The sequence below is a fragment of the Pithys albifrons genome, chromosome 7 (assembly GCF_047495875.1).
Source record: "Pithys albifrons albifrons isolate INPA30051 chromosome 7, PitAlb_v1, whole genome shotgun sequence".
In the NCBI taxonomy this organism is placed as follows: Eukaryota; Metazoa; Chordata; class Aves; order Passeriformes; family Thamnophilidae; genus Pithys; species Pithys albifrons.
In genome coordinates, this window is record NC_092464.1 from 24105540 (window position 1) to 24128238 (window position 22699).

The 22699-nt window shown below is 39.6% G+C and overlaps 2 protein-coding genes across 8 annotated transcripts in view; one reads left to right on the forward strand and one right to left on the reverse strand.

Annotated features, from left to right (window-relative positions):
• Positions 1-721: 721 nt before the first annotated feature.
• KRIT1 (KRIT1 ankyrin repeat containing) lies at positions 722-21811 on the reverse strand. Of its 5 annotated transcripts, none has more exons than XM_071560691.1 (19): positions 21721-21805; positions 21026-21194; positions 20646-20717; positions 19604-19725; positions 19005-19164; positions 17726-17818; positions 16730-16859; positions 14417-14660; positions 14007-14122; positions 13439-13582; positions 12216-12372; positions 11825-11932; positions 10029-10185; positions 7914-8065; positions 7122-7288; positions 5138-5225; positions 3304-3510; positions 2880-2996; positions 722-2448 (listed from the first exon to the last, which is right to left on the reverse strand). In XM_071560691.1, exons 4-19 carry the CDS (start codon positions 19703-19705, stop codon positions 2380-2382), a joined length of 2211 nt encoding a protein of 736 aa, XP_071416792.1. In that variant the 5' UTR covers positions 19706-19725; positions 20646-20717; positions 21026-21194; positions 21721-21805; the 3' UTR covers positions 722-2379. The 5 variants fall into 5 exon arrangements, with proteins under 5 accessions (XP_071416792.1, XP_071416793.1, XP_071416791.1 ...); XM_071560692.1 differs by having other exon boundaries at positions 20992-21194; XM_071560690.1 differs by lacking the exon at positions 21026-21194 and having other exon boundaries at positions 21721-21811.
• Positions 21799-22699, forward strand: part of ANKIB1 (ankyrin repeat and IBR domain containing 1) — an 80410-nt gene continuing 79509 nt past the window's right edge. Inside the window, exon 1 of one of the 3 annotated variants that reach the window (XM_071560688.1) lies at positions 21799-22276. The gene's annotated coding sequence lies outside the window, so the exon portion shown is untranslated. The remainder of the gene's footprint in view (positions 22277-22699) is intronic. The other 2 variants (XM_071560686.1, XM_071560689.1) reach the window with 2 other exon arrangements.

The following is a 22699-nucleotide window of genomic DNA, read 5'->3' on the forward strand; positions in this document are numbered from 1 at the left end:
CCGGCTCTGGGCTGATCCGAACCCGAGTGACGATTCTCGGCGCTGGGCTGATCCGAGCCCGAGTGACAAGTCCCGGCGCTGGGCTGATCTCTGCCCATGTGACGATTCCCCGCGCCGGAGCCAATCCGCGCCCGCGCCGCAAGGGGGGACGGCGTGGGCGGGGCCGCGCGCGCCATTGGCGGGAGCGCCGGAGCCGCGCCCAGAGCGTGTCCGCCCTCAGGTGCTGCGTGTCCTCGAGTGCTGCGTGTCCCCTCAGGTACTGCGTGTCCCCGAGTGCTAGTTTCTTGAAGTGCGTAATATCCTTTGGTAAACCCTGAACCGCGGGCTCACGTACGCTGTTTTACTATATGAGGGAGGCAGCAGAGAGCCCTTGCGAATGCTGAGACGTGTGGAATCAGTTGATACCTTCAAACTCCTCCTGCCAGCTATGGGATCGCGTAAAGTTTTCAATTTGTCACCTGCCAGCTCTGAAGTTTCAACACTTCGATGCAAAAGGAAATTCCCTGAGTTTACCTGAGGAATTCCTGAGTGGTTTCCGCGGTGCAGTACCTTAATTTATAGTCACCATGGGCCTCTCCCTATGATCCTCTCCACTGCTCTTCCTACATACCTTACAAAGATGAGCCTGTCACAAACTGCTGCTCTTTAGTAATAACACCTGCTTGGTGTAACATTTGATGGCACTTTCATTCTGATTACAAAAATAAAAACACCAAATAGGACTTGTTGCAAACAATTTATTAGGGAGTAATAAATACGAATTTAGCAGAAAGGACTCTACAGCAATAAGGCATATTAACAGTATAGTTAAATAGGCAACTGACACACCTTCTTAAACATTTTCCTCTAGTTTTCTAAGAAAGTGCTATGTAGAGAAATGTATTTCTGATACCAGTGCCCAGTGATAGCAGGGATGCACTATGATGGACCTAACTGTTGCATTATTAACCTTAAATAAAATATAACAATCCATGAAGATTTACTGTTACTTAGGCCAGTGAAGTTTAAGTAGAAAAGTACAGCTTGCTAAGAAGAATACAAAATATAAGTCTCCTGTTCACCTGTTAAACAGCTTACTACTTTAATTTCTTACACTGCACTTACTAGTAGTAAGGTATGAGTAAAGTTACTATACAACAGCACAATTCTTCACATTCATTTTAACTTTTATTTGAAAATGTAGAGGCGAGTGCTAATTTTTTTTTAATTTTTTACAAAATATTGCATACTATTTTAGCATGCAGTTTACATGGAAGAAATAGTCAAGTGCACTTAAAACCCTGAAATACAACAAGAAACTTTAAAGACTTCTGTTACAGAATCTATTTTAATGTACAAGGATATGTTTCAGACTGCATAGGATCCCACCTTACACTTGGAACTCAGCTTGTTGAGTCCCAGTCCTGACTCTACAAAGAGCAGGCAGAATGTTTAAAACTGTTTCTGACATAGTTGCAATATAAATCATTCCTGCATCCTGCACTGCTTGTAGCCTCAAGAAACTGAAGTAAGTAATCAGTAAGAAAACTAGTTTAAAAGAAGTACCTTAGTACCTCCTATATGAGCTTTTGTTACTGCACATGTGTTGCAGGCCAGGGTAGGATTTATTAAAACTTTCTGAGGCCTCTGGGTAAGGTTCATTTGTAAATTCGTATCTCCCGCTCCTCCGTATACACATTTTATATTGCACAGCAAAAGTAAAAATCCACTTTAAAAAACAAGCATGCTAAACATTCAATATGGCTTCTGAATGATTTAGAGTATTTCCCTTTTGGCATCCTCATGCAATATTTTAGAATAAATATGAATCCAAAGTACAAGAAAGTTAAGAGTAAAAATAAAGCGAGCTAAAATGTTTTACAGAAACCCAAGAGTTTATCAAAAGTACTTGCTCAAAGGTCTAACTGGTCTTTTAAGCATATTTATCCACAGTATCTTAAAAATTAAGTGTGTTTAGAAAATACTGTAACCTGTACCACCTCCTTGATGTTCCACAGAATGACACAAAAGGTAAATAGGTCAAGTGAGACCTGCTTAATGGCACTGGTAGTCCCACAGTCCTCTGGGAACAAAAGCTTCACTGGATTCATACTCATCCAACTCTGTAAACCATCTACATTTCAGTAGCTTTATTGGTTAAGCTCAAGCCCTACAATAGTTTATATATGAAACACAAAAATATTTATAAAAATAATAGATATGTTGTATAGTTTTTTAAAAAAATAAACCATGCAGCTTCTGTACAAAGTTAAAAAACTGTACAAATGGACTTTTCTACTGTGTAAAATTCATGTACATGGAAGTCTTCTGTTACGGTGAGGAACAGGTTGTTTTTTGCTTCGCCGTTAGATGCCATTTCATAACCATTGTTCACTTGTATCACTCATGTCTTTCACTTGGTATTAACTGGCCATTTAATTTCATCAGGAGTTTCACGACTAGACCTGCCTATGTAAAGGTATACAATTAAATTCCATCAGCATTTCAGAACTATGTCAATCAAGTAGATGACAAATGCAATTCTCAGTCTCTGCTAGTTTCAATTGCAAAGTTTCCAACTCCACGATTCTCACTACATTTGGAATTATCCTTAGAGTATGAGGGATTAGGCATATCAACAGTTTCAATGAAAAAACAGTTTATCCTAATGATTACAGATGTATTTTATGTATTTTGAATTCTGAAGGCTTCACATGCTAAGAAAACAAGCAAACATTCTGAAACATTAACAAGAAAGTTTTAAAATCATTTTTGTGGAGGCTTGACCTGGGTTTATGTTTTACTGTGCAAGGGTGGTCAACCTCCAGAGAAAACAGGTATGCATCAAATTTAGGAAAAAAAATAATGGAACATGAAGGATTAAAAATGGTAATTCTTACCTGTTTGGTATGCACAATAAAGCTCATTTTGTTTTCCAGACTGTGGATTTGGAAACATGTATCTCCATCTCCCAACTGCCACATAAAGCAACCGTACTTTAGGCTGAGGAGCAAAGCCTACAATGAAACGTAGGAAACTGTCACTCAGAAAATATTCCCATACCTACAAACTGAACTTTCCTTTGATCACTTAGACAGGATTCGGACTTAGAAGAAGCACATTCCGCAATGAAGTTGTAGCTTAAAAAGTAGTAAAGTTTATACAAGATTTTGTTAGTAGTGACTTTTTAAAAGATCTTAAAATCTCGGAAATTTTGAGTCAAGTTTTACTGAACAGTTGGATATGAAATTAATTCTAGTACAAATGTTATAAGAGAACAGAATTAAGTTTAATAGTTATCACTGGCAGTTCACTTAAGCTCACCTTTGTTTCCATGTTGAGGAGGTGCAGCCCTTTTACATTTACTCCTACATACACTTTGATGACTTTATGGCTACTTGAACTGGCTTTGGTGAATATCTGTCCTGTGAAAAAAGCTGCTCCGTAAGTAGGAATTTCCCAGCAATTCTGTAAGAACATGCGCTGAAGGTGATGCATCTCCTTACTGACACCTTCACTGGTGCTGAGATTCTAGGAATAAAGGAACAATGGCAATCAACAGGTCTTCTCAAATAGTTGTGGTTATTTGAAGAAAATCCACTGTTTAGTTCAGTTCCGACTAAGTGCTATTTCCAAAGAGCTTTCCCAGCAACCATCTTCCTGCAGCTAAAATAAACCATAGAGCCATGGAAAGGCTCAAATGCTAGAAGATACTGAGGCAGAAACCAGATACCCATGTGAGCCTCAGAAATCTGAACATGGGCACACAACCTCTGAAGGGCCCCACAGTTTTGCCTCTCTCAGAAGCAATGCAGAACTGGGACAAGCGTCTATGCATCCATCTGACAATAAATGCACTACAATCCTTAAAACTAAGCCTTCTTCCTCTTTTAAGGGGCCCAATCCAAGGGGACATGGTGAGATGAGCAAGTACCTCCTCCCAAAAGCATGGATTTTTTTTTCTAAGCAAAACAGGATCTCTTCATTAGTAGAGCACTCAATCAGAATGAGACACACACTTCTGTTCCTTTCTCTTCAGTAGAGTGAGACAGAACAAGTGATTGCTGGAGAGCTCCCACCTCAAAACAAACTGATACCAAGCCCTCTAACAAACAAAAAAACTGGCTGGGCCATGCACAAGGTGAAAGTCACAGACACAAGATGAGGACATAAGTCTTCTACAATTCTTCAAGAGCTATGACTGTAGGTGTGGTAGACAGGATCTACCTCTCTGGATCCACCCCCTACGTTACAGTTTACCTGAATTCCACACAGCCATTTTTAAAGTGTAAAGTCTTTGGAACAAAAGATTGTAACTCCTTTCTCCTTCCCCCATACCCCAAGGAAGTCAAGAAAGCTATGCTCATTCTTGCATACCAGCTGATGGCAGAATAGAGACTACTTTGCTACACTATAGTCTTAGACCACCATCCCCTCCTTCATCTGTATTAGAAATAACAAGAATGATCTGGTTTTTGAGCAAAAAAGGTGTAGGCACCAGGAGAAAGTTTTTGAATTACATTACTCAGTCAAAGAGGGGCGAGGTCTGAAAATGTTCCCTGGGTGCCTCTGCAGTGTTTCCTGGCAGCTACCTTGAGTGACATGTCAGCTGGTACAGTTCTCCTGACACACCTCACTGTTGCCACAGTTATTTATGAAGAACACAAACTTAAACTGACCACAGCCCTCAGTTAGATGTATTTTACAGAAGCAGCCCAAGCTCACATTTAAAAATTTTGCCCGACTAGCTGCTCTAATTGAAGGCCTTGGGGTGTGTATGTATGTGCACATGCACATCAGCAGCATTATCAGATCCCCAAAATACAAGTTACATTGGAAAAAGGACTTTGTAAATCTATCATTACAAGACATGAAAATGTAATTCAGAGTAGATATTTTTTACATCTATGCCTGAATTGGAAGTAGCCCCAATACAGTGCTAACGCTAAAGGTAAATGAACAGATGACAAATATATTTACTTCTAACAAAGAGATCAACTGTAACAGTACAAGAAAAACATTCCAACAACACATCCCAAACATTCAAAACATACACACTTCTAGCTTTATATACCAGTATTTCTGTTCATTAATGGTCAGCCAAACAGTCAAAAAATGTTTAAGAGAGGATTTTCTTTTATTTATTTATTTATCTCACCTTGTATTCATGAAGTATCCTGTTTGTCCAGTGAGGAGCTTTACTTTTCAGTTTAGTGATTGGTACGATAGATTTAAGATTTTCTTCACTAAATAAAAAACAAAGCAGAAAAAAAGCTTTTCTTCACTAAAGAGAAAGTATCTGCCTCATTGTATCTTCAAGTCACACATCAAGTTAGACAGTAAGCTCCTACACTTATCTCGTTTCATCAGGTGAGATGGTTTCCTGAAATGTAAGCCAAGGCTTCCTAAGATACAGCATAATTTGAGTTAATCAGTTCCAGCTTTAAGTCATACTCTCTGTGTCATGCATCATGGACACAGCATGGAGAGGAAATGCCAGCAGCAGAATAACTGGCTTGTACTTGGTTATAGAGCAGTTTGGGGAATTCCAGTTTGGAAGTCAAAATTATATAAAAACAGCCATTTATGTCAGTATATCACATACTCAGAAAAATACGACAGATTTCAGGTACTCTTCCCGCCACTCCTGTAGTCAGCACCACCAAGGACTTGGCCCAATTAATTTCCACATGAGAGTTGTATGTTACATGACATGAAGAGAAGCTACTTATATGAGGTGCCTTTTTTAAAAAACCCAAAACACAGCAAACAAAAGACACTAAAAGGAAGAAATCAAGTCTTAACGAGTTTGCTTTTATGTACAACTAAGACAGTCTCAAAACCCAGTGATGGAACCTCTTCAGTAGTTTTTTAACTGTATTTGTCAGTAACTGCACACATGATCTACCAAGCAAAAACCCTACATCCAGATCATTAAGGTCAAGGATACTCTCATACAAACAATGGCCTGGACATATTTTTGACATTACCAGTCTTTTAATAAACATTTATGTGAACTCCAAAAAAAATCAGAATATAAATCTCTTCATCTATCTGAAGTGCAAGTTGAGATATTTTCCAACATATTCATTTGAATATAGACGGAAAGCCTGGCCAAATGCCCATGAGCCTTTTTTCAGTCCCAAACTATCTTTCCAGGTAGTTCTGTTTGTAGAGTCAAACACCTCCACTGAGTAGGATCACCTTGGAACCACAGTACTGATAGGCCTCTGTGCAGAGGAACACCCCCCTGCAGCTGCTGGGAGTCAGCAGTGGGTAGTTCTGTCTAAATCCAGCTGTGTTGAACTGCACACTGATGCTGGTGGACAGTCCCACTTAAATCCCATTCTTATGCTCCATCTACCAGCTGTGTAACTTCAGGACAATACAACCAAAAACCAGCAAGCCAAGACAGCACAGCTGATGCTGTGAATGAGAGGAGATGAGAAGTAGTAGCATTCCAGAACAGCACAGCTGCTGTTTCATGAATGAAGTGAGGTGGAGATGCAGGAGGTGAAGGTGCACACAGCAGACAACTGGAATCTTGATGAGCTCAGATACTGCTGGAGAGAAATGCATGCAGAAAGAAAAAGCCATATCCCAGAATAGCTCAGCTACTGTTGTGCTGGCATGCAGTGAGAAGGGGAGAGAGAAACACCATCTGGCAGAGCCCTACTGGTGCTATGGTTTTGACCAATTTAGTGCAGCAGTTCTCATACAAATGACAGAAATTATGTGTCTACATGGTCTGTCCTTTTCAAAGAGAGAGGAAAGCCATCCAGAAGTCGGTCTAGCTGGATATAGTAAGAGGCTTCTTCAGCATTTTTCAAAGTCTCAGTCTTGTCAGAACCCTTCATTCACATGAATACAATTACTCATTTTGGTATTACTGCATCTCAGGACAGATTTACAGAATACAGAACCTCTACCCCTCTGCCTGGAACCTCAATAATTAAGATTAATACAATTTTCAGACCCAGGTCCACCTCCTATTAACGCTTACTATTACTCTGAACTACAGCTGAGAGATGGAAAAAACCAACAAATACATCATACCTAAAATTTGAGAGTTCCACAGTAAGTGCTATCTAAAAATACTTAATCTAAACCCACAATTTTAAGCTTTGAACACACATACTTACTTTAGAAAGCCCTGTTTATGTTTCTTGCTTTCATAATTTCCATAGACTATTTGTAGAAGCAGACTTGCCAGTGTGATCAGCTTGGCATCAGGTGATGTATAAAAACCTTTCAGTAAATTATATCTGGCTTCATCAAAAAGGATAAGAATAGCCAATGGATCCTCAATCTGTTAAAAAGATACAAATAATATGATTTCTTTTTAAAAAAAAGAAAATGAGCTTAGAAACCATAAATACAATTTCTTACTGATTCAGAGACAGAAGACAGAAGACTGAAGTATACATTTTAGTAGTGCTTTGTAATAGAAAAAAATGACATATTTTTACTGACTTCCTTCAACACTTCACTGATCCAACATACAAATGAAAGGCAACTAGCATACCATGACCAATCAGAAGGCTCATACCTACAACACCTATGGATTTTTCCCCCATGAATTAATTTTGAATAATATGTTTGAATAACCACATTAAAATGCACCAATTAAATAACTGAAAACCAACAGCACAAGGAAAAGAAAGAAAATCAGGCAGGTTGTTTGTAGCTGTATGACAGAAAGAGACTGATGAAAACCAAACAGCTGAGAGGGTGAGAGAGAAAGAAGAGAGAGATGGCTGGAAGATGAGAGGGAGGGAGGGAAAAATGAAGACTCAAACTTATTAGGGAAAAGGAGAGGAGATATCAGGTTTAAATAAGTTTGGATATTACTAGTCATTGTTCGCACTGAGTGCTGATGGTCAAAGTGTTCTGAGTCTGACCATGATTTCATGCTATCATGTCCAAATGCTGACCTTTTTTTCTATTTCCAGTGGAAGTCGCACATCCCTTCTCAGGAAAAGCTGTGAAGTTTCCCTTTGAGGATCCAAGTTTGTCAGTTCAGTGAATATTTCAGGCCAGTCTCGAATATGTTGCAAAGGCTTGTGATATGGCTTCAGCTGGAGGCCTGAAAAATAACAGGTTTGTGTTTCTAAATAACCAAACAGAATAACCCAGCATATACATACACACAGATACATAAATTATTAAATGCTGCACCAAAACCAGGGTATCTAAAATTGAGGACTCATTAACAAATAATTTCCCTATGTTATCTAAACTGCTATATATAAAAGGTTTTGAAAGTATGGATTTATTGACAAAACTCCTTGCATCAACTCACTAAATGCACTAGTGATGAAACTCTGTTATTTTCAGTTTCTCAAGAGTAAAGTGGTATTTAAAAATTTAACAGAGTACCAAGACTGACCTTAAAAACATAACAATAAAACAATAGAGACTGTTGTTTTATTATGGGAGAAATACAAGTCCAATAATCTTCTGACAGAAGAATACAGATATACTTTACCTTGTAAATTGATTTGCCATTTTAGTGTGTGTGTATATATATTTATATATATATAAACAATAAACTTTTCAGAATAGACATTCTTCTTTTTAATCATTCAATGTTTCGTGTTCTCCTGTGTATATGAGAGCTGAAAAATTAATACAGAGCATTCATCTACACTCTTACGATGTACTGGAGTCTGTACCTTCAGCTCAGTCATTTAACCTTCCTGTCCTTGGATTATCACTTGGCTTTTTCTAGGAGTGAGGAAGTAGGAGGCTGTACCTGCCTCCTCATCACTGCTCTGGCTTTCACACTGTGACATTTCACATTAGATGAAAATCTTGAGCAGACATGTTATAGTGTAGTATCTTCACTGAGAAAAATCTGTTCATTCGACTTACCCATCTTACATTGAAACAAATGAAAAACATTATCTGTCCTACAGGCAAGAAACCTCTGGCCCTTACAGTTGCATGCAAACTGTACGAAACATACTTGATAATGAAACTTCTCCATTAGTGTTTCAGCTGTAAATCAGAAGCTCGGTTTCAAATCTAGACTAAATATCTAGAGAATTACTTGCTTTTGCACAATATATCAGTGAGCGCATCCTCTGAAATGCAAAGGTAAACTTCAATGACTCTATGAAAACATGACATATATATTTGAAAAAGGCAAAAGCAGCAAGACTTTAACACTTGAACACTTCTTTTTCTTCTGGACTTTAACATCTATGTTTATTTCTGGGTTCCAGTGGCCACGTGGCATACAGCAAAGCAAAAAGGCAAAAGGCATGACACTGGGAGAGAAAGACTAAGGAATGAAGAAAAGATTTCCTACAATATTTAGAGCACAGTATCCTACAAGACCTGAATTGTGCTTTGTAATGATAACGTGTTCCATAGCTATCATGTTGCAGCAGTTACTGTTGATCACAATTTCTGACAAAACCTAAACACACTCATTGACTCTTTTGGGGTTCTGTTTATCTTTTGCTGTATGACTCAAACAAAAACTGTAACATACTTGTTATTTAGATTAGAAATACCAAAAAATACAGTAAATGCAATAGTGATGTTTTGCATCAGAATTCTCTCCCAGCAAAAGGTCTGAAAACTCATTTATCAAAAATTATTTTGGTGCACAACACATGAAAATTCACACAATTAAAGGACCTAATAAAAAAAACCCCAGTAATCAGCTTTAATTACTAGTTTTAAAAAAGTAAAAACAACTACATGCATCCAATTTCATATACTCTGGGAAGAAAAATACAACACTAAAGCCAGGATAAGCAGTAGGGACTATGACAGCCAAGGTGCCCCTGTAACAGAAAGACAATCTGGATGACATACAGTCCAGGTGCCACAGTGAGGCACAGGCAGACCTACTGAGGGTACCCAACGTGAAAGCTAAAACAGAGATGCTCTACAGCTCTTGACAGCACAGTCTGGAGACATCAGGCTGTAAACAGAGCATTTTTTCTACTTTCTAAGACAGAATTATTTTTCCTAAGAGGAAGCAGAAATAAACTATGATAAACTCTCAAGTAAAACTATCATCCTTGTTTACTTACTGAGGTTCTCAGAACAGATCCAGATAGTGAAGTACTGCTGAGTTTCTTGAGACAAGCGCATGCCCTCCATTATCTGCTGCACAGTGGTATTGTTGCCATGTTTCAACTCGACAGAACGATATGATCCATCCATACGATAAATTCGTGCCTTTTCATACTACACAAAAATGTAAACATATTAAAAACAACTTGTTAAAATCTTTTCTATCGGTGCTTCTGAAGAGGAAAGCAATTTTACCATAATTCAGCAACATCCATAATGGGGAAAAGAACCTGACACAACTCCTGTGTATTTATTATTTATCAAAATTGCTTGTTTCCTGTCCTGTGCAAGTTCTTATACTGTGTTTTGTACAACAATAACTCCAAGAAAGATCTTACTGACGTTTTGAGGACTTCTGTTAAACTTGAAGGCAAGTAGGCATGTAAAAGTTCCCTGAAGGATTTGGGCTCAACTGCCTATTGCATATCCCAAAACATCTACCTTACTATTACTGTCAGGTTATGAATTTTCCCCCTTATTAATCCATATTAAAAAATTAATTTTTCAGAGGGAAGCACCCACCCTTGACTCAGACCCCACTACAGTAAGAATACAATCTCACTAAATCTTACAGTGCTTCTATAATATTACTGCTAATAAATCATTTTCCCCTTCAGAACTCCCACAGTTCACTGGATTGCATGTGAGCCCACAGCCTGCCTCCTGAAAGACATACATAAATGTAGATCAGGTGCTTCGAGTGTGTACAAATCATAAATCAATGAAATGTCTTGTTTTCATCTCTTTAACAGGTTAAATGTTTCAGCTGATTAAATAAAAAAGTTGTAGGAATTTATTATTCTCCTTCTTCAAATCTACTGAGTTATCAAGAGCTGAGTTCCTAAACATTTGGGAGCTAAAAAATGGATGCCTTAGAAAATGACGACTGAAAATGAGCCTGAAATGGAAAACATCAGCCTGTTTTTGCTGCAGTAGTCACTGTCACTCCTACTACAGTAATTTCTATTTCTTTTTAATTCTAATGTATTAAATAGTAATAAAGGACAACATAATATCACCTCTTACACTGTGAAATCATGTGTGCATTTTTCTTTGGTCATAAGACACACACATCTGCCATTTGACCAACTGCATAATAAGATCCCCAAAATAAAGGTTAGTTCCTTCCTTAACTGTTTTGGAAGATCAGCCATACAGAGTGAAATGCAGATAATTTAAAACATTTTGAAAAACTGACAGGTTTACTACCACCTACCTACAGGCATACAAATTACATCTGAAGTCAAAGAAAAGAAACAAGTGGTTTTATATAACTTGGCTAATTTTAAATCTGCTTCAGGATAAGAGGAATCACATTGTAAATTTTGTTTCCTAGCCTGGCTAAATCTCCACTGGATGCCAAAGAAGCTTACACTGACTGAGGTAAGGTCTACTTTGTAGAAGCCTACATTAGCCACCTGTGCCACCTGAATGCTCCTGTGTATCAACGTGTAAGATGACAATGCATAAAGCTGATGGCTGTATGATCAAAAGTAGACACAAAATCAGTAGCTGATGTCACACTCCTACAAATAAATCAGAGCATCATGTTTAAAGTTTTACATGTATTTCTTGAGTCATGAAACAGAAAAGCAGCATTTAAAGAGACAAAATGTCAGTTCACCAGTATTTACACTAACAATTTCAGTGTGCTGCACATTTCCAGTAACAGCTGTAAGTGAGCCTAGCTCTTCTACAAGTTTATGTGTAAATTCTATGTAAACTTTAAACTATTCAGAAAACAAACTCGTACAGGTTTGTTTATGGCTTCCTTCAGTAGTTTTGCAGCTTCTTCCCACTCATTTTGTTTGTTCTCTTCACAGACATTCAATGGAGATCTTCCTTGCTGATCAGTGATGTGCTACAAACATAAAGAGAAACACTGATTCTACATTGGTTTCACTGGAGACAGGTAAATATTTACACATTTTTGAGACAGTTAAGGTCCTTGATCCTAGAGTTCAAACTTTTAATTAATATAAAATGGGAAAAGTAGCAGTAATGAAATATATTCAACCATTTTTTGGTAATCTCTTAACAAGCTCATTGTATTTACACATTGTGGACTGAATACAAAATATTTCACATACACAAGCTGGAAACTGTTATTAAAGCTTCTATTTCTATACATAAACAGAACTTACTCTGTCAATTTCTGGATGATTTAGTAGAATTTGTACTATTTCAGCATGCCCACCTCCAGCAGCAAAATGAAGAGGTGAGCTAAGCTGGCCATTCAGAAGATTTGGATTGCACTTCCCTTTCTCCAACAGCATTCGAGTGGCTTCAACTTTTCCATACCTGCAGACAGGTTTAAAGCAGAACAGACACAGCAAATGTAAAATAATTTTTGCAGATAGTGCTAAATATGAAAAGTTTTTCTTCACTCAAGAGTTTTTGGCTTTCAAATTACACAAAAGATAATGGAACATTAGTAAGCTTGCAGAAATTAACATCAGTTCTGCACTTTTGTATTCATTGGTCTAGTAACTATTTATTGGATTCCTTATGGACAAACTGAACCTTGCTTTAAACCACCTAAGTTTGGGTAGTTGTAGCAATTCAGTCATGGCTGAACAGAGTCCAGCCTTGTATGGGAAAAAAATAAATCTGTTTGAGAATCAAGAGTTCAGCTTCTGATTGTCATGTGGCTGGATCCTGAGGACTGTTAAGTGTCATACTTATAACTGGAAACTCTTGTGTATACTTTATGTATAAAGTATGTGCAAACTTTCTGACAAAACCTAAAAATCAAGTAAGGTTGTGGGTTTTTTATAACAAAATTTGATTTTCATGTTATTCAAGTTATCAGACATACTGACCACTATATATATAAAATACTAATTGCCATAAAGATAAAACAAAAATATTTTTACAACCAAGGAAAGCTTTCAAGCACTTACAGATTGAGTCAGAGTTATAGTCAGACAAGCTGACCTCTGTAAACCACTTAGTTCAGCTTCCAGCTCAAAGCTTCACCAGCACCAAAACATGCTCAGCTCAGGTACTATTGTGTGGTCAAACTGCTCACAGCCTTTAGCCAACAAAAGCTAAAACTTACTAGGCTAAACTAGACCCAGTGTCTCCAACAGGAATTAGAACAAATACTCAGGAGAGGCAATAGGGAAGTGATGACATGATCTCCACATCTGGTCTCCTCCAAAACCATTCAACCGAAAATTATCTCAAAACGTGAAGCAATCTTTCTCTTCAGCAGGTTCATGCTAACATATATTAAATCAAAGCATAAAAAGTCTAGAGGTTCTTTTATTTCTTCCTATGAGGCTGATAAATTCCATAAATTATTAGCACTAAAGAATCACGATAGCAAGAGTAAATCTGATTAACAAACCCATCACTGACTCACCAGCATGCATAATGGATTGGTGCCCAGTGGTCACTATCTAACTGATTAACAGAGAACTTTTTATCCAGAAGGTGGCTTAGTAAATCAGAGTCGCCTTCACAAGCACTGCGGTGAAGAGGGAAATCATCTACCCACTGGTGTTCCCTATGAATTGAAATGGGAGAAAAACACCATTCAGAAATATCACAGTAGTTGAGAACACCAACTTTTTAAAAATTACTAACGTAGCACTAACTGTAGATCTACATGAAGAACAAAACTGAAGTTCATGCAGCTAAAATGTACCAGTATTCATACAACTATTACTTTTGTCATGCAGTGATCAAGCCACAGCTGTATTTCTTATGTAAAGAAATGCCTCTCTAATTTTTATAATTTACACCTTTCTTGATCCATCCTTTAACTGTTGTTTCAGTACTTAAAGACTTCAAATAGATTTTTTTATTAAAAAGTACTTATACAGTAAAGCCCTAAAGTAATAGGAATCTCATTCTGATCAAGTCTACTAAGTGCTACTGTAATACAACAAAACAAAATTATCCATTAATTAAAAATGAATGTAACATACTTGTCCTCTGTGACACTGCTCATGCTACGTTGCCACTTTTCTCTTTTAGGAATCTGAATCTTTGAATAGTCTGGGGCTCCAAGGCCAAAGTATGGATTTATTACCACCTTGTCAACCTGTGAACACATAATTTAAACACAACTGAAAAAACATCTTCCTGAGATTTGCTACACAATCCCCCATCCAGGCCAGGTATTCTCTTGAAATCAAAGTTAGGATAGTAACATTTCATAATGAAAGAGAACTATGTTCAACTTGAGGATTTGAAAAACTATTGCACATTTACTGCTAAATAAAGAAATCTGATTCTATTAAACATAAAGCATACATTCATATCAAATAAATGAATAAACTGTAAAATGAAAATGCATGTGTGTTTCACAGATATAAAAAGAAAACACAATTCTTACCCGGTTGGTATACTGAAGGTCAGATCCAAACAAAGGATTATAGATACACATATCAGCTTTCTCCAATGCCAGCATTTTACTCTTTATTTCCAGGGCAGTATAACCCATGTGTAATGAGCTCTCTGTTTGGCCAGGTTCTATAGCATAGGCAGGGTTTATTACATTTGTTTTAATTCTCTCAAGAGGAGATGGTCTAAATAAAGCTGGGATGGAGTGAGACTGGGTGTGCCGTTCATCCAACCACCTGCAGGAGAGAATGGGTGAGTAATTAATTTTCAGGTAGAAAAGGATTATTTTGGTCATCCTGTCCATTATTTTGTTTGGTTAAGGGTTGTATGTATGATAATCACAAATGTATTAAAAAAATTATAACATGCACAGCCACTTTTTTATGACTAAATTAATCCCCAAATGTGAAATTTGTTGACCACACATAGTTAAGCAATTGTAATTGCTCAAACACACTTCCTGCGGATGCAAACTTTCAAAGAAAAGGAAATTATAAGCTGAAAGTAACACCGGTTATAACCAGAAGACTTAACCACACCAACATATCACCATTTAATTTACTTTCAGTTTATCAATATTCCTACTCTTAACATAGAAATTCTGAAACTCAGGGCAGTTCTTTTAAGGGTGAGTTTCAATATTTGTGCTGACTTAAGCCTTCTTACTCATGTGTTTCATTAGGGAGAGACAAGAAAAGGCAAATCAACCAGAAAGTCCAGTTTCCAAACTGCTAAGTCTCTTTCACATAGGCTACCACTTGCCTTTTCACAAAGTTGTGCTGAAGTTTATTTTTTTCTCAGTGCATTCCTACTGACAGTACAGACCTTTAGAGCCCCCTTTCTCTGAGCTACTGGGGACAGTCAGTACTGTACACATGCTGCATTTTTCCTGCCATATATGTAGTATAACACAGGGTTCAGGAGAAGTTGTTCATCTCAGTTTTTGGACAAATATATTTTCACTGAGTTGTTAAATTATTTTAGTGTTCTGTTGAGTGACGCACATTTTAACTAAGGGTCTAAGGCCAGTTTTATATTTAGGTTTCCGCACATGCTTTCTCATGAGCTTGAGGTAAAACTGTGCTTTACTGAGATGTGATAAATAAATTCAGTTTAGTGATTTAGCCTGAAAATACAGAAGAAAGAGAAGTACATACTTTGGACATCCACTGACACACCTCAGATACTGTCTGAACCAGAACTGTGTGTAAGGATGGCAGAGGGTGACCTGCAGATTAATGCATATGCTTAGGCCTGCATTTCTAAGTCCCACACCCACGTTAAAATGTGCTGCAAAAGCAGCATTGTCTTAACTTACTCATGGTCCTGCTGGGAAGGAGGACTGCAAAATTGTGGTCAGTGTTCAATAAACATACTCTAAGGTATTTTCAGGCATTTTGTCTAAGTATTTGCTAGATAAATTAATTGTGGCAGTTTGAATATTTGAGAAGTGTTGTTTCAAATCATGTACATAGAAAATAACGAATATAAACTATCTTCTCTCACAACTGTGAGGCTTGAAACACTTTTAAGCAGAGCTTAGAGTCTGAAGGCATTCAATAAGCACCAAATAAATATTACTGGTATGATGCTATATCTGGAAATATTACAACTCTACTAATAAACTCTAAAAACCCTAAACACAGAACATTTTAGGTTGTATACAATGTCTGATTTTTCATGTTAGCCAGGAGTTTCAGATAACTTTACTAATGCAAATAAGCTCATATACAAGTATGTCTCATATTTTGCTGTTAAGGGGACAGGAAAAAAAACCCCCAAAAAACGTGCTCACTCAAATTCCTATTAATCTGGCTAAACAACTAATCACCTTTCTGATAGTTAATTCCCTAGTGCAAATAAACATGTGCATCTAGGGAAGATGCACTCCTTTCCTACATGACATTTAATTTAAATGCAAATCTTAATGGTATATGATTACAGGATATTTTTACTACACTCTGGCAAATGCTCTTACAAATAACAATTATGTTACTTACAGAAGATTAAACATTATGATTTTAAAAAACATTAACTGTAAGCTTCCAAAAAGCCACCTCATTTAGATAAGCATGTCATTCTGGAGTTTGCAAAGACTTAGAAAGATTTAGAAATCTGTTGTCAAGGTTTCAATTTCTGATAAACATGAAGAAAATAACATGGTATCACAATGACCTACTTAATCACGAAAATCCTATAAAAACTATGTGCTATATCTACAAATCATATTATCAATATATTTATATTTTATATAAAATATCATATTATTCTATTTGAATGTATTTTTACTGATGGAATTTCTTACTTATCCAAGGCAATTAACATTTTTGCAGTAAGCGTAGCAAAATGGGTGCTGGATTCACTGCAGACTCTCATGATGTCTTGTAAACAGTAGAACACGGGGCATCCAGGGCTGTAGGCATATTTCGTGTTATCTAAAATGGAAACACGCTCTGAAGACACAGTGGTGAGGAGAATCCTATTTTCCCTTCTGCATCTTTTGTAGCTACATGTTCCAAATTAATTAAGAGTATATTCTAACTTCAGACTAGAGTAACTGATTTTCTTTCAAATAATAATTGATAGAAATTATATACAATCCTTACATGAATTCACAACCCAACAAGGCAGCCTTAAAAACTTGCAAGTATTCTGTTACTACTTCATCAGTGTGATCAGCTTCATGTGAGGAATTAATGTTAAATATATACTGTTACCAGAAAAAAACAGAAGAGGGCTCAGAACTAGAAGGGGTATGTATTGTTTTTGTTTTGGTAACTCCACAATGGAATCTATTTAATAGGTTTTATCATTAAGTCCTATAAGTAAGGCAAAAATGAAGAAGTTCCTCCAAAAGAACACAGTGCAGTTTAAAAAAAAAACAACTTTACTGACAAGAAATTTACTTTGCCTTCTAAGGACTGTATTTACTGTTTAAAGACTTCAATAAGCATTCTTCTCTGAGTGAAGAACACCGAATTCAGTGGAATGTCTTACAGTTTGCATTCAGCAAATTCTACACGAGTTAACACACACGTTTTGAAACATAATCAAGTCCACAAATACTGCTTAAAACAGAAGTATGCTATCATTACCAAAACAAAGGCCATACATTAAACCCAAGTTTTTCTCCATAATTTTAAGTAACTTTTTCAAGTTTTAAAACATTCATGGAGTTGTATACCTGAATGCAACTGTCAGTGTTTAACTACAGAAAAAGCCATATATTCATAAAAAAATAAACACTCAAGTGAACATCTGCTAAAATGGGTGCAACTTCAGAAATCATGCTCAACATTACCTTTCACAACAGTTGGAACAATGTAGAGAGATGCCTCCTGGCCTGCCTTCTCCCCATCTAGAGGAAACTTCTTCATTAACACTACGCGCTTTCCTAGCGCAGTATCAAAAAAATACAAAACAAAACCAACACAAAACAATTAATCAATCAACAAAACAAAGAAAAAAAACACCTAGAGTTGACTATCTGAAAGCTTACCAGACAATCTCCCTAACTTCTAGAAAGAAAACAATTATGATTATAGCTATAATTGAAAGCAAGCTAAGAAAATCTAAATACACACAAAAAACTAAAGAACATAAATATGTATATAGCCACTAACATGAAAAAATGATGTGACTGTAGTCTTTTATAGCAGGGTTTTTTTTGCTTTTCTGACCTCAGCTGCTTAGTTTAGCAGTGGTCACACTAAGCTGTGCATATAAAGCTTGGGCTCTCTGTGTGAGTCAATTTAAACCTCTCTGAACTGTGTAAGACAGATTTTGCTTCTACAAGGCATTCCTCAATGTGTATTAATTTTGTTACTCTGGGTTTGCTGCATAACAAGCTTTGTTAAGTCTGTCCAGCTGCAGTTACTGCCACCCACAACACGTTACCATGCAATCAGCTATTCCTCCTCTGAATTGCACTGCACTGTCTTGCCCTCGCTGAACCTTCCCAATATAACCTTATCTACAAAACAGGGATGAGGTGCACAGCAAAAAACAAAAGTCCTTTAGTCAGTCTAGTTAATATCAATCTGGAAATAAAATATGCTGGAAAACAGATTTGCCAACACAACTGTGAGGCTTTTTACTACACCAGGTATGCAACAACAATGAAAAAGGAAATGTACTCATCAAATTCCATCTGTAGGTGACACAGTTATGTCAGATATATTGTCATGTAGATACAGTTTCCTGAACAACAGACTTTAGAGTCTATCAGTTCACTAGTGCAAGTCAAATTTTAGCTGAAATTAAGGATAAAAAAGTCACTTTGATCTGGTTTACTGGAAGTTTACTATAAATCTAAACTTGAGGTGAAGAAGTAGTACAGACAAATGAGTTTCATTTATTAAGAATCTTTTAGTAAGCATTTTATGGAGTTAGAAGGTAAAGAGAAACAAAGGTAAATTAAAGTTTTAGCTATATAGTTGGTTTGGGTTTTTTGATGAACCTCAAAACATACCTTTTTTTTATACTAATTTCATGCCTTTGCACAAACTCACCATGCCAAACTTATTTAAACAGCATTTTTATAGGGTTATCAACAATATATCAGATTAAAATATTTTTACCTTTAATACCCTGATTGGCTGGTGAAATTGGTTTAGTGGCTTCTAATACATAATCCAAGATGCTTTGCGTTATCTCAGTGCCTCCTTGAAGTTTAGTTTCCAGCAAAACTTTCTTTCTTTTTTTCTTTTGGCCTTCAATGGGAACTTCAAGCAACAAAATCTTTCAAACAATAATGAAACCAAAGGAGTTTAAGCAAAACTGAAAGAAGCACAGAACTTTTTTTTTAAAATTATTATTATTTATTGCACCACTGTAAAAGCAGTAACAATTCAAGAAGTACTGAATGTGAAGGAGCAGGATGGTGAAGTCAGAATGACCTCCGTAACAGGTTAAAAAGAAAAAGACAAGGCTACACCCTCATCATGAGCCGCCCACAGGGCAAAAGGCTCTGAAAAAAAATACAAAGGTATTACAAAACCGTACAATGTGCAAATACCATAAGGATGGGGCAACGCACAGTCGGTATATGACATACATAGACATTACTTAAGTAATCCTACTGTCAGATTTTCTCTTCTACTATACTACGTATTTACTACAATGTATTATTTAACAAAATCCCAACATCCAATAGATAATAAAAATTAAATAGTTTTACTTCATAGGATTTAGCTCTGTATTCCCGAGAATTGAGGCTAGCGGTGTTTTTTGGACGAATCACAGCAACATAAGCATCTCCAATGTTTTCTGGGTTTCCCATCTCTTCTCCGTATGTTATCACTGGAAACAACGAATAAACAGGAAGCAAAGGTTCAGTTGAAAAAAAACCCATCCAGCAACACAGTAAACTTCAGGATGAAGTGATTATATCCACTGATGCTTTGCATTATTCGTTTATTGTTCTTTAGCTGGAGAAATGCCAATGGCTGATATAATTCTGCTTCCTTTCCACGGAAGGGGAAAATAGTACATCACATAGATTTAATACAAATAATCTTGTTCTCTAACCCACTTTTAAAATAAAAAGAATGTGTCTTTTTTTTCACTTTGTAACAATCTTCCCCATTTTGCAAGCCAGACAAAAGGCCAAAGAAATTTAGAGCTCTGCAAAAGAGATGAAATTGAAATAGAAAACTATTTGAAAGCAACAAACACTATAAATTATAAAACGTGCAGTAACAAATTACTGCGTTTCTCTGAGTTCTACATGGATTTCAAGAAAACACCTGATTTCCATCTCCTCCCCTCCAAAGTAGAACAGTCTTGCCTACAGCCAAATAACAAAACTGATAAATTATAATATGGATTCATTTACTTAGTTTTACTTCAGCAAGACTGCAAACTAGTGCACAATTCATTCAAACAGAGCTTCTGAACAGAATCCATTGTTAGTTTTTGCAAGAGGCAGATAGAGACTTTTATATTTAAGAAAAAACTTTGCTTACCCTTCTGTTTAAACCAAGTTAAGAAGTCCTATAATCACACAATTGTATGAAAATTACAGGGACAACCTCCTAAAGATAAATCCCTTCACACACCAGCTTGGAGAAAGAAGGTCATGTCTGACCATTAGTACCTTCCAGCTGATCTTCATCTCCAAATTAACACCTATTCATTCTATAGCACTTGTAAGCGCATGCCTTTTGCAGATTAATTCCTCCACAGATTTTAAATGTTATTACTGTTTTTAGCTTCTTCACCTCTTCTGGAAGAAACAGAGGTCTTCAGATCCCCATGCCCTTAGTCAAGTATTTCTCTTGGGATCAGACTACCTGAAAAAACATTTAAAAAAAATCCCAATGTAAGTAACAGCACGGTCATTTCTTACCTTAAGATAAATACATTAGTTAGATGATTTAGTAATAGTACGTGAACAGTAATATCCAAAGAGAAACATCTGATGATTTGCATTACAGGAGCATCTAGAAATATTAAGCAAGTTCCTGACTTGTGAGAGGTCATACTTTGGACTAGTAAGAGTTTTAAAAGGAAACAAATATCCCCTGTGAGCCAGCTGGGAAAGGCAGGGTCCCTGCGTATCCTTACATGTATTGGGATATACTCAGCTTGGGTCACATGCCTGCGTGGAGGGACTCTGCACTGGCAGGGCCGGGCCACCAGGATGACAAGTGATGGAACATGCGAATATAAGCAGCAGGTGAACTCTCTCTGCCAGTGCTCTGCACTAAATCCAGAGTGGAGGAACAAGCATATCTGGGAAGCCGACAGCTCCAGGAGCTGCGATATAACTGAAGAAAACAAAAACTGAGGATGAAGGGTAGGGCTGCAAAGATACGACAACAAACACGACCGGCTTCTCAAGGCACCGGGAACTGACCCTGACCAAAGCCAGGAGCGAGCGACACGGCCCTGGCCCCAGGGGGGCCGCTCTGAAGCACACGCCGCAGCGGGGCTTCTCCCAGCGCCAGCCGCCCTTCCCGCCTCCCTCCGGGGAGGGGGTAGCCCCGGGGAGGGGGCAGTCCCGGGGGCCGCGGCCTCGCCCGCAGCGCCGTCTCGCCCAGGCACGGCGGGGCTCGGAGGAGGGTGCCGGGCAGGAGGCGGCCCCGCGGCCCAGCACCTCCCGCCCCCGCCGCCCGGCCGGGAAACGCCCCCGAACTTCCCCGGCCGCGCCCAGAAGCCGCCGGGCACCGGCGTCCGGAGCGGCGCTCCCGCCGCAGCCCCGTGGGGCGGGAGCGGCTCCTACGTCCGCGGAACCTCCCTGGGACCGGGGTCAGGGACGGCGCCCCAGCCCCGCTCGCTCCCTGCCTGCCTTGCCTTCCTCGGTGGCACCGGCCGCCACCCGCCCGCCGCATCCTCCCGCCGCGCCTGCCGCCCAGGCCCCGCGTCCCGCCCCGCTCCGCCCCATCCCCGCCCCGCTCCCTCCCCCGGCGCGGCGGATCCGCTTCCCGTCAGAGACCCGCGGGCCTCGGCTGCCGATTAGTTTCCGGGTCGGCGGCCTGAACTTGTGCCGCCGCCGGTTGTCGAACGCGGGCGGAGAAGGAGGGAGCGAGGCAGGGCTGCGGCCCAGGCTGGGAGCAGCAGGCGCGGCGGGCGCGGAGGCGGAGCGGCCGCCTGGGCCTGGGGAGCGCGGCTGTCAGCGCCGCCGCCGAACAAAGAGGCAGCGAGCCGGCGGCAGCCGCAGCGCCCTGACCGCGCCGGGGAGCCCGCGGCTGAGTGACAGCCGCGGCTGCTCGCGGGGCTCCCGCTGGAGCGGGCGCTCCAGAGGGGCACGCGGAGCGGGAGAGACCAGCGGCGGCGGCGCACATGGAAGCGCTGGGTGGAGGGCGCGGAGGCGCCGGGAAGGGCCGGGGAGAGCCCCTGTGAGGAGCCGGTGAGTGCCCCGCGGCGCTGGGCGGGGCTCGGCGAGGGGATCCCGGCCGCGGGCGGGCCCCGAGGCTCCGCACGGCACGGCGGGTGTTGGCGGCGCCCGCACCGCGCGGGGGGCGCGCCGGAGCGGCTCCGGGGGCGCCGCGGGGAGCGGAGCGGGACGAGGGGGAGCGGCCGGCGGGCAGGGCGGAACGAGCGGCCGGCTATCGAGGCTGGCGTGGCAGCGGGGCTGGGGAAGGGGATACCGGGAGGCAGCGGCCCCAGGACTGGGGGTTACCGCGGGAGAGCGGCCGGCGGAGGGCGGGGTCCCCGGCCGGGTCGGGCGGAGAGCGGCGGCGGCAGAGCCGGAACGGAGGGACAGCCACAAAGTTTGGAGCTGCCCGATGGCCTGGCTGCAGCCAGCCCCCGCTGCTGGGCTGATGCCAGC

Coding starts and splice junctions, on each gene's coding strand:
- KRIT1 (XM_071560690.1), bottom strand. CDS start 19,705: ATGGGAAACCCAGAAAACATTGGAGATGCTTATGTTGCTGTGATTCGT. Junction 16,860..17,725: donor TGTTCCAACTGTTGTGAAAG/GTAATGTTGAGC, acceptor TTTCCATTTTAG/ATAACACGAAATATGCCTAC. Junction 3,511..5,137: donor GGATACTTCATGAATACAAG/GTGAGATAAATA, acceptor CTTTATTCCTAG/AATCTCAGCACCAGTGAAGG.